The 12,730-nt window shown below is 37.6% G+C and overlaps 1 protein-coding gene across 1 annotated transcript in view; it reads right to left on the bottom strand.

Moving 5' to 3' along the window:
- Nucleotides 1–2,434: 2,434 nt before the first annotated feature.
- The window catches only part of GRM7 (glutamate metabotropic receptor 7), an 871,267-nt gene continuing 860,971 nt past the window's right edge, over nucleotides 2,435–12,730 (bottom strand). Inside the window, exon 10 of the mRNA XM_077763719.1 lies at nucleotides 2,435–3,628. Within this exon, the coding sequence (XP_077619845.1) occupies nucleotides 3,579–3,628 (50 nt within the window). The 3' untranslated portion in view covers nucleotides 2,435–3,578. The remainder of the gene's footprint in view (nucleotides 3,629–12,730) is intronic.

The following is a 12,730-nucleotide window of genomic DNA, read 5'->3' on the forward strand; positions in this document are numbered from 1 at the left end:
ATTCCTGAGGGACCTGTCTCCATCACCCCTCCGTAGTGATGTGGGAAACAAAGGCAGAAGGGAATGGCAAAACTAAATTTCCTTATAACCTGCAGCCCATTGACAAATACTTGAGGCTGGCAAGTAAAATGTTTCTCCAGGAACTCTCTATTGTTTTATTGCTAATGCTTTGCTAGAGAGAAAACTACCTTAGCTTGACAATATCTAGGCCTCCCCTATCCTGGGAGTCTTCTTTAGCATATGAAAATCTATCTGGAAACTTCCCCTGGACTTTACCTCCCCCAACTCCATAGTATGTAACCAGTCTCCTCATGATTCCTCGGCAGCTCTAAGGGCCCAAGGGTTCTGCCTCATGCTTCAATAAAATCAACTTTTTGCACCAAAGATGTATTCAAGAATTCTTTTGTGGCCGTTCTTTCTGGAACCCACAAACCCCACTATCATCCCAAAAACCTCATCAGGACCAGCAAAGGCAAAGATGCAAATCTAAAAAGTAGTGTTGTGAGTGTTGCAAAAATGAATAAAGCAGGTCAAAGGATTCGCTGTGATGGGGGCGGGGTGGGGAACACTGCTCCCTTAGATCAGCTCTGAAAAGACATCTGATATGATGATGATGTTTAGGAAGAAACTGGAAATACATGAGAAAGTGGAGTCATATGGCTGTGCAGGGGGAGATGGTGCTAGGCAAGAGAAGAGGCATGAGCTGTGCTTGGTGTATTTGGGGAAGAGCAAGGAGTCCTAGAGGGGAGTGAGCATTCATTCTACCACCCTGCTATCGGAACACTTTATATTATATCTGTCTTAGGGCTACAGACACATTTCAACTCAGCTACTTTGTTGGGAATGGAGTTTGTGAAAGATGATTAGAACTGCCTTGTGAGGATTATAAATTAAGTATATAAAGTATGCATTTTAATGCATATGACATCCATAAGGTATATAATGCATATAAAGTATACAATAGTGTATATATACATATATAATGTATATAAATAACAATTCCTTATAGTGCTGTAGAAGCTTTAATTTTTATCCTTGTTGTTGTCTCCATCACTGTTATTTCAATGCTATGCTGAGGAGCCAGAGCCAGAGCAAAGGTCCTTGGCAGGAGCTCTTTCCAATCCTAAGTGAAATTGCTTTTGTTATTTCCCCTGCACTCTTGCTTATACATTGGAATCATCGGGAAAGGCTCTTGTAATTTCTCTGTGAAAGAAATTATTTTTCCTACATAGCCAGAAGTCACTCTGACTTTCCCAGGTGTTGTTTTATAGATTGTGTTTGCATGTCTGGAATGAGAAAGCACTGTGCATTTAATTTTATTTTTAAGACAAAACGTAACAGCCATGGTGGTGCTGATGCTAGCTAACACATGAGGCAAGTTAACCGAGTGCCAAGCAGTGTTCTAAGTCCTTTGTGTGGATTTTTTCTTAATCCTCCTAAGTCTATGAAATATGTAGTAGTATAAACTTGTTTTCTGCTGGAGGAAATGAAGGATTCAGAATGTTTCCATAACTTCCCCCAGGATAGATAACTGGAGGGAAGCCATCTCTTACCTTCCATTGTTTAGTTCTACAACTTGAAAATGTAGATAACCCAAAACTCCTATCTGCTGTGATTAGCTTTTTACCTCATTGGTCTATTGCTTGAAGGGTGTTTAAGGGCTAGGAAAAAGGTGGGAGGTATTTTAATTTTTTCCAGTGTGATTCTGAAATAAGATTTCTAGTCTTTGTGTACCCATCGCATGGGCAAGAGGTTAGTGGAGTTTAGTGACCATAGAAAATTAGTCACAAGTAGATCCACAATGGGCCATTTACATCTATTTAAATGGATTTTGGACCCCTTTCCTGAGTGCTAAGAACCAGTGTCATCCTCTGTAAATTGACATTGTTTTGTGATCCTGAAACCCAAGTTATTATGAGTTGATCCATGAGGTTATTTCCTACATTTGGCTTTGGGGAACCCCAAGTCTTAATTTGCTGTCAACATGGCCACCATATTTGTTTACAAGTACAGACAAATGGATTGTTATAAAAATCTTTACGTAGGTCCTTTGGTTAAGTTTCACAGAGGCATTCATCTTTTCACTCACTTGCCCCCAAAATGTTTATTGAAGCTAGTATTTCCTTATTTCCTCTTCCCTCTGACACCTTGGCTATTTTGGGTGAGTAACTTACTGAGTCAATGTCTGAAGGTTCTTAGTTCTCAACTTCACTTATAAAGAGACAAAATACATGGGCTTTGGGCTAGGTCCATTTTTTTATGAGAGCATTTAGCACCTCTGGATTCGCCTTTACATTTCAGATAGGACTTTACCTGTGAGTGAAGGCTCATTTCTTTCACAAGTTTCGTGGTTCACAGTGTTAACTTAAGCTTTTATGAAATAAGCTATATAACTAAAAGGGGATAAACAACCAAAAATATTTGTTTCAGGAAATAAAAAAGTTAACCAAAGAATTTTATTGGTACATTCTTGGACAATATCACAGAATTGAAAGAGAATGGAAAGGGGGAGCTTTTCAGCAAGGGTGTTTTTCCACTAAATTGGCACATAAGCAGCAAGATTAACGAAAGTACTTATTACAAACAGTAAAAAACATACATGCTTTTTTTTTTAAAGTCCTTATCACACTGGTCAGTCATAGGGGGGCATGAACAAAACCTCAAGACATGAAAAATCCATATTCTTTTCTTCAAATAGCTTAATCATTATTAAAATTATTGCAAAATATCCATATACCTTAATTAAAATAACAAAAGAGAACACAAATACAAATATTGAACATAAATTATTAACATGTACTGTAAAATACATTACTGGCATGCATTCCAAAGATCAAGACCTCTATTCAGTTCAGCCAATACCTTCCTTTCATGTGACCTATCCTTATACCAAAGATAGGTGGGGCATACTTTCTCAGCACAGTTTTTGGTCTTTAAATATCTTTTTTTTGTGTTAAAAAAATAACATGATTTGCAGTGGTACTATAATCATAATTATACAGTCATTACGTATGTGGTTTTCATTTCTTTCTTTTTTAGTCTGCCGAGATCTTTTTAAAATTTGAATTGTTTTAAAATTTTTCCAAATATTCTTCTGTCTGAGAGAATAGGGCTCTATGGAAACAAGGCATTCGAAAACAAACAGTGAACCAAGGTACAACATCAGATGGCAAAGTGCAAAAGTCCTCACAAACTGTACAGAAAATTTCAAAACCTTGCAGTCTGGAAATACATACGTAGAAAGACAGATCAGCCCCAAAACGTTCTCTGTGGCTCTCGGTGGTTCATCCTAAAGAGCCTGGATGGGACTTGAGTCTCAACACTCCCTGTGGTAGGGAAGGTCCAAAATTGCAGCCGAGTTGGCAGTGCTGATGCCAGTGACTTATTAAGCCAAGATAAAGTAAGAATATTTCATAAAGCAGCTGTGTAGGACACTTGGATCCTCTAACGTTGGTCTCCTGGCCGGGGATGCTCCTCCAGTGATGGGCAGCAGGCAGGACCAAAAAAGTCCTATGCCAGGTTGGGTGACGAAATAACTGAAGGTCTTCCTCTTCCATGGTTCCATGGAATGAAACAGGTTAGATAACCAGGTTATTATAACTGACATACTTCTTTTTTGCAGCAGGGCCTGAAAAAAAATATAAAAGGGTCAGTTGTAGCAACGACCTTATTTGCAAAGGTGGAAACAGAATTAGATCTGGAATGACCTGGGTGCAAAGTCAAGATAGAACAGTGCACCATTGAGGAACACACAAATCACTTTGGATTCCTATGACTTTTTGTAAGGTTTTGTCTGCTAAAATCTGCAGTATCCAGCAATTCTCAAACCGTCTGTGTTCTGAGATGTCTCCAATTTCCCTCTTTATGGTTTATAATAGTAAATTAATAGTGGATGCCATGCTTTCTAATTAACCAACCTTAAGCTTAAAGAGCATACCCATGTTGCAATATATTTTGTTGTGTGATCTTCTCCCAGACCTTCTCATAAAAAATGGTCTTTGCTTGGGAAAGGTCTGTCCTGGGTCACTGGGATTCATTTTGGTTGACTACAGATTAGGTCAACTAGAGTACCTTGTTCAGTTAGGATTCACCACAATCAAATTACTGTTGACTGATTTTTACAGAGTTATCATCAGTAAGTTGTAAATGGTAATTTGTGGAATTCTTTTCATGAAAATTTGAGGCTAACTTAAATTTCAACATGCATGCCCTACATTTGTTTCCCTTAAGTACAGAATAAATTACTTTGCTCTTTGGCACAGTAATTCTGGGACCCAACTCTACTCATACATTCATGCATTCATTCATTCATTCAGGAAGTACCCATCAGTTGCCTACCATATGCTAGACATGGGGCTAGGCACTGAACAGCTGAGGCACAAATCAGACCCATTTCTGTTCTCAGGTTCTCAAGATCCCAAAGTATAACTCTGATTTATATTCTAGTTCTCAATACCAAGTAATATAATTGCTGTAGTGTGATATGTTCTTTATTCATTAAATCTCAGTAGTTTTACATTATCTTCTGTTGGACACAAAGTAACTGTCAGGGAGCATTTACTGATGGCTTATTTTACTTATGTTTTTTACTCTAAATCGTATTGTTCATTTAATACAAACAAGTAACAAGAATCTTCCAAAACTCTTAAGTAGGGATTCACATAGGCATTTAGAAGAATGGAGAAGCCACAATAACACACTGAGAGAGTTTGTATCTGAACTTTGAGTACATAATGCAGCCAGTATATTACTGATCCATACATGCATGTGTATACTACACAAAAAGACAGATTTTCTGGACTAAAACTTTATACTCTGGTTCTGACAAATTCTGATCTGAAGACTTGGAATCTTTATGAAATCACATTGCATTTATTAACAGAAATTAGAGGAAAAATAGAATTATATGAAATAGAAGGTCTTCTGGAAAACCTGGTTATAAGACAGGTCATGATGCATCCTCCTAGATAAATGCATGGTGCCAGCAATGCCCCAGTCTTCTAAGAAGATTCCCACTGTTATTACAGCCTTTACTGTCTTCATTGTTATGCTCAGTTTGAGTATAAAGAGAAAAGCTTTCTGAAAATGCTTTCTTTGCTCTGAAGCCTATTTACAGAGTCATGGCTAGAAAACTTGGAGCAGATAGTTGCAAGAAATAATCACAACCTACCTCATCAAATGCCAATATACTAATTATCCTCAGGACAAAGTGGGAGAAATCAAAGAAAAAACTCAGAGGCTTAAAAAAAATCTAAATATCTGAGACTGTCTCTATTGTGTAAATATTGTGTGACTGTTTTCCCTATAAGCATAACTGTCTAGTGAAGAAAGCAAAACACATTTCCAATTCCTCAAACAGGTTATTTTAAAATACCAGTTTCTCCAGAAGAGTGTTCAGCAAAAGAATAAATAAGTTAGAATATAACATCCTTACATTGTACATCTGAGTACTGGTTTGCATTAAACTATCATTATGATGTGGTAAAAATTTTGAAATGACAGTAGTGGAAATTCACTGATGCTTGGCATGGATTATCTTGTGTTTGCAAGCCTTGAGATGAGTGCATTCATGATGGCCACCTTACATAGGAGAGGTGAGGCTCGGAGGGACCAGCATTCCAAACCAAGGCTGATGTTTGAATATAAAGTTTGCTCTCCATACCCATAGTTGGAAGACTGTGCTTCATTTGGACTTACCTGCCCTAGGTTCTAATTCAGCTCTATCACTTACTTGAGGTGTGACCTAGATCAGTCCAATGACACTGAACTTCTCTGAGCCTTTGTAAAATAGGTAGGATGAATCTCACCCTGTGGTCTGTTAATGGCATCAATGTATGAAATATTCCAGTTTCTCATCTGGTAACGTAATGCATGAAAGTATTTTTATTAATTTTTACTTTTTACATAATTTTTAAATGTTTATTTGTGTGTGTTTGTGTGTGTGTGTGTGTGTGAGAGAGAGAGAAAGAGAGAGAAAGAGAGAAAGAGGGAGGGAGAGAGGGGCACAGCATGAGCAGGGGAGAGGCAGAGAGACAGGGAGACACAGAATCTGAAGCAGGCTCCAGGCTCTGAACTGTGAGCACAGAGCCCGATGTGGGGCTCAAACTCATGAACCATGAAATCATGACCTGAGCCAAAGTCTGCTGCTTAACTGACGGAGCCACCCAGGCACCCCCATGAAGATTTTTTAAAATTAAAAGGTTTTATACAAATGATTAGCCTCAGTTCATGTGTTGTTTGTAGAATAGCTGGGGAACATTGCAGCAAAATGGTGATGTGCTTGTGCAGGCCCTAGAATGGCGATTTACAAGCTGCTCAGAGCAGTGTCCAATGTATTATAATGTTTATTTTTAAAATGTTCTAGCCTTATGAGTAAATAAGATAAGTGCCTGTGGTGTCTGATAATTCTATTTATTTGAATAGCAATGTAGTTTATGGCCTAGAAAAGATAATTGCTTAGCTCAAAATAGTTGTGCAGTGAAATAGTTTCTAAGGAAATAAACTTTTGTAATTTTAAAGTGGAATTTTTTTTTCTTGTAAAGTTACAAGTTTTAAGGAACTAGGAGCATACAGCATGGTTCCTATCAAATTTTTTAAAGTTATCTACATCAGTAGATACATCAGTAGTATTCAAAGTACACCAGTAGTTTTCAAAGTAAGGCATCTCGAAGAGTTAATGTTTACAATAAGGCAGTGTTGTGGACACAAGCTTTTGCAATGAAGTTCTTTGCTACTTAAAAAAAAATTAGACATTCCAACTAACTCTTGGTGTATTGTCAAAATCAAACTTGTTTGACATTAACTTCAGTGAACTGTTTTTTTCCTTTAATTTCTCCCGATCCTGCTTGTCTCACACAGTATTTCATTTCTCAGGTGTGTTCCATAGAATACTTAAAACCCCAACTATAGGAAGTGAAGGAAAAAGGGACAAATGGACAAGAAAAAGAGTCTTGTGGATATTATAAGAAACATTGAATTATGGGAAACAAATAACTATAAAATTTTGAATGAATAAGATTAAATAGGGTTCTTTTCTCGATTCCATATTTTTTAAATAATAAGGAATTGTTTAGTTCATTAACAATATGCAATGTTTCTGTGAGCTCTTTTAAAAAATTTAAATGTGTGTGTAGATATGTATCCCTATCAGTGTGTATGAAGTGATTCACACAGCCACACAAATTGTAGACAATAATACATCACAGCCTTGACAATAACATATTAATGTATTAACATCTCTGCTTCAGGTGCCTCTCCACCAGCTGTAGGAAATAAAACGCTGTCAGTCTCCCTTACTTCCCCATCCCCACTGCCAGGCTCCCCTCGTTGCCTTCCACCAATGCTATTATTCTGATGTTCCTATGCCTCTGTCCCAATGAGGTTCATGTTGTTGCAGTACATGTGGCTGCCCATAAACTAGAGAGAGTTTTGCTCTGTGTTTTTTAAATTATACAAAAATGATACCATTCCATGCATAACCATTTGCAACTTGTTTTTCATATAACATTGTAGTTTTAATATTAATTTATGTTGATTTGGTAATCATAGTTACTATATAGCTTCTTTTTTTTAATGTTTATTTATTTTTGAGAGAGACAGAGACAGAGTGTGAGTGGGGCAGAGTCAGAGAGAGAGGAAGACAGAAAATCGGAAGCTGGCTCCAGGCTCTGAGCTGTCAGCACAGAGTCAGAAACCGGGCTCAAACCCAGGAAACACTAGATCATGACCTGAGATGAAGTCAGCCACTTAACCAACTGAGCCACCCAGGTGCCCCATATAGCTTCTTTTTATAAATATAGCAAAGATTTCTGTAATTCTTTTTTTATTTGGTGGACTCGACTTACTTTATAATTGTTTTCAATAGCAAACAATGCTGGAGTAAATGGAGAAATGAAAACCAATACCATTTCTAAAGTTAAATTATAAAGCTATTAACTAGGAGATACTATTTGCAATATATTTAACTGACAAAGGACTGTTATACAAAAATGTTTAACTTCTACAAATTAGTAATAAAAGAATCTAAATTTTTAAAAATGAACTGAAGGTCTGTAAAGGTGATTTGTGGATAAAAATATACATCAAAAGGGCTCAACCTCATCAGTTAGAAAAATGCAAATTAAAATAATAATAAAATAGCATTTCATGCCCATCATTACGAAATAAAAGTGTATTTGCACTGTATCATGTACTGGTGAGGGTGGAAGGAAGTGGGGATTCTTCAATTACACTGGTCGGAATGGAAATTGATAAAATTGCATGAGAGAACCATTTGAAAATACCTAAAAAAGACGATGGACTCAGCAACTTTATTTCTACATATACACCTGTGACACTTTTTCGTATGTTCACATGGAAGTTGTGTGGGACTTCCAGTGCTGTTAATATAATGATGTGATTCTCTAAGAGTGAATTCTCTTTTAGGTGCTGGGCATATAACACGAATGAACAAAGTGGGTCACTGTAAAATGTTAAGGAATAGCATGGACCCTGACCCATTAGAAAACAAGTGCCCTGGGGTACCTGCCGTTGCTCAGTAGGTTAAGCGTCGGACTTCAGCTCAGGTCATGATACCGACCGAAGTTTGTGAGTTTGAGCCCTGCGTCGGCTTCTGTGCTGACAGCTCAGAGCCTGGAGCCTGCTTCAAATTCTGTGTCTCCCCCTCTCTCTGCCTCTCCCATGCTCATGCTCTGTCTCTCAATAAAAACTAAATGTTAAAAAAAAAAAAAAGAAAACATGTGGCCCATATGAACAGCATAATCGTTTATAGGATGTTACATTAATTTAGTTAGATATTTCATTTTTTAAGTTATATATTGAGAGAGAGAAAGTGCACGAGTGTGTGAGTGGTAGGAGGGGCCAAGAGAGAGGGAGAGAGAAAATCCCAAGCAGGCTCCACACTGTCAGCATGGAACCCAACATGGGGTTAAATCCCAAGAACCATGAGATCATGAACTGAGCCTAAATCAGGAGTCAGATGCTTAACCAACTGAACCACACAGGTGCCCCCAAATATTTCATTTCTAAGAGAGGAGATAGAGTTCTGTGTTGTTAGGTAAAAATTCATTTTTCATTCATTTGAAATTTCTTGTTGAAAGTCACTTTTCATTTGTTAAGCACATACTTTGTACTGGGTTCTCTTCCAGGCATTATAAATGCCTGTTTTTCCGTACAAGTTGCAAAATTATATTAAAACCATTAGCAAGCCAACAGAAAGAGGTTAGGGGCCAGAGTGAGTCTCTGGGCAGCCACTTGCAACTCTGTGATTTATTTTGCACTGCTTTCCAGATGTATTTGATTGCATAGTCCTCTCTCTGCTTTTTAGTGGATCCCTTGGTACTATACAAAAATGTACTTTGGGAAATATATTTGGTTATTTCTTAAATTTTGGTCTTGCCTACTACATTTGTTCTTTGTAAAGCTCACGAAACTGGAATACTGGTTTGTCTGATGGAACTTGGTTCAAACTGACTTTTCTATGAACCTATTCTAAGCCTTATCTGTGCCTCTCCTTTTCCCTGACCATTGATTCCCTGCCAGTCTTAATTCACAGTTGTTGTTTAGTTAAAAATACTTTAAATGGGAAATATTCTTCATATCATAGTTTACAGTTACTATAACAAAAGGAAATACTCTTAGTAAGTGGTTCTGTGGTCACTTGCCTGTTTCCTACCTGTTCATTTCATCAGTAAATGGCCTTAGCCCACAACTTAATGGCAGGTGAGTTGATGTTATTTTTAGTTGTTAGTTTTCACTCAGGATTTCAAAGCTAGTAAACTTCATATATTTTATTAAAAATAATTTTCTAGTGATTTTTCCTAAATCTTTTTTTAATTGAGTATCATCTAAGAGTAGCAAATTACATCCCTTAAACAGATGGAAAACCTAAGAATGGAGAATATGATTATCAAAAAATGAAGTATTCACAGTTGTATAAGTTGAACTTTGATCTAAGAAATCTGAGACTTTTCTCTATACTTTCTGCCCCACTTCTAGCCATGTTGCAACAACTTACCAGGAGAATTGTTGAAGTATTTGTCTTCATGTTAGCTAGACATCTCAACACAAAGAGCTTGGCAGAGGTGAAAATACAGTCAGCTAAATATGTCAGGATTCCAAATCACCAGTAATTCTAATTTGGTCACCAAAGATCCAAAATCAGAATTTCTGTCCATGTATCCAACCATCCATCTAACAAAGTATCATTTAGCACCTATTAATACCAGTAACTTTAATACATACTAATCATGAGTAAACAGGCTTGGAAGTTTACAAGTTGTTTGGTTCACTTCTCATTCATTGTATATTTGGATTATTTGACAGCATTTAGAGAGTGCTGCCATGTATCATCAGCAAGGCCTTGGCATTTCCTTTTTTACCCTATGTAGCATGATCAGGATAAGGCAGGTGATCTTAAGTCACACTCACATTGAGAGGAGTCCCCAAAGTAAATTGGAATTTTCAGCAAAATTGAATAATGGAGACCATTCAATGGATGATGAGGCGCTGAAGCTGCTGGGACCGTCTACCATATTTGCAGACAATAAATAGTAATCCAGTTCAATAAAACAGAGAAGCAGCGTCCTAGAAATGCTTGAGAAAAAAAAAATGTGCAAAGTGCTTTCCCCATTTTCACCAGGGACAAAGAAATGAGTCAGATATAGTTCATTTTGCTAACAAATAGGTTTTATAGTTAGAAAAATGATTACAGTGCCTGTGGTAAGTGCTTAAAGATACTTAACAAGGGTTAATTAACTATGTCTTGGATGAGGGTGTATCATACTAAGTCTGAGAAGGCTTCCTAGTGAAATGGTCATTTGATCTGGATGATGAATGTCGAAACATAGGAAGGACACAGGTAATATAAAAGTATATATACTGGGACGCCTGGGTGGCTCAGTCGGCTAAGCGTCCGACTTCGGCTCAGGTCATGATCACACGGTTCGTGGGTTCGAGCCCCGCATCGAGCTCTGTGTTGACAGCTAGCTCAGAGCCTGGGGTCTGCTTCTGATTCTGTCTCCCTCTCTCTCTACCCTCCCCTGCTAGTGCTGCCTGCCTCTCTCTCTCTCAGAAATAAATAAAATACTTTAAAAAAAGTATATATACTGTGTTCCCATCAAGGTGCATGGGGAAGGGAATCAGAAGGTTCTGGAACTGAAGGATGAAAGGGAACTGTTAGTGCTTTTAAAGCAGAATCTTCAACTTGAGTTTCCTCCCTACAATGTTAACTACCTTTCTTCTAATCTGGTTATATCCTGCTCCTTGCTCTTCTTCCCAAAGTGACTTGATTCAGAGAGCCTTTCCTGACCTCCTCCAGACAAGTTAAGTGCCCCTGCTCTACTCTCTCATGGCCTCTATATTTTTCTTTTACCATATTTCACACAGCCAGGGTGCATTACTTATTGCTCATGTGTGTCTCAGACATTAGCAGTAGAGATATAAGAATGGAAGAGACCCTGGATTTTCCTAGTGCTTAGTAAGTGCATAATACAAAGTCAGTGCTCAATACTTAGCAAATAAAAAACTATAGAGGAGCTTCTGCTCTCTGAAGTCATTGTCAGCTCTTGGAGGGTCTTAAGGGAAAACGAGAGTCCCTGCCCTCTCTTCCCCCAGCAAATACATGGGAACTTAATGAGCTTACCCAACCTTTTTTCCCCTTCAGTATCCAACTTGATGCTATTGTATACAAAACTAACAATTGCTGTAACTCCTCAGATTTCATTTGTAGGTTTTAAATCACAGCATTCTTTTTTTCCCCGTTTAGCATCCACAGAGGCCTAAGCAAGCCTAGATAAAATTGAGAAATCTATTTTCAATTCTGCCATGAAAATAGTCAATGAACTTTCTACTGTTCCTTTAAAAAATCTTATTTGTTTTTTAAGATGTAAAGCATCAAGAAGAGGTTTACACGGTTCTTAGAAGATGTATTTGAAGCAAATAGACTGAGTCTCTGTTTGGAAACATCTTTAAACCTGGCCAAGTTCAAATCTTTCTGGATAGTTTGATTGAGGCTGTATATGTTTTGCCTTGGGGGGATAAAGATACACTAAATTACTGCATCAAAGATTTCTGCTTTTTCTTGTTATGCACTCTGCCTGGGCATTGAAAAGCTTTTGTGTTGGGGCGCCTTGGTGGCTCAGTTGGTTAAGCACCCGATTTTGGCTCAGGTCATGATCTCATGGTTCGTCAGTTCGAGCCCTGCATCAAGCTCTGTGCTGAATGCTAGCTCAGAGACTGGAGCCTGCTCCAGATTCTGTATCTCCCTCTCTCTCTCTGACCCTCCCCTGCTCACACTGTCTGTCTGTCTGTCTGTCTGTCTGTCTGCCTCTCTCTCTCTCTCTCTTAGAAATAAAACATTAAAAAAATTTTTTAAAAGAAAAGCTTTTGTGTATTTTGCAATTTCAATATATTATGGATGCGAGCATTCTGGAACATATTATGGGTGCATTGCAATGGCCATCCAAGACTGATGCTGTGCATGAAAGTCTGTCTTAAGGATAATGTTTCAAATAAGGCAATAGTTACAAAATGGTAGCAGAATAGTACTTACTGTTCCTGGATGAAAAGCTCTTGATAAAATCCAAGCCTTGCTATTTGGGAATAGGAGAATCACAGTCCATTCATTCATTTCTTTTTTCCACTGTTAACTAAGAACTTAATAGTAGCCTGGTTAAAAACCAGTGACACAATAAACTATTTGTAAAAAAAAAAAAAAAAAAAAAAAAAAAAA

The sequence above is a fragment of the Crocuta crocuta genome, unplaced genomic scaffold (genome assembly GCF_008692635.1).
Source record: "Crocuta crocuta isolate KB4526 unplaced genomic scaffold, BGI_CrCroc_1.0 scaffold184, whole genome shotgun sequence".
Taxonomy (NCBI): domain Eukaryota; kingdom Metazoa; phylum Chordata; class Mammalia; order Carnivora; family Hyaenidae; genus Crocuta; species Crocuta crocuta.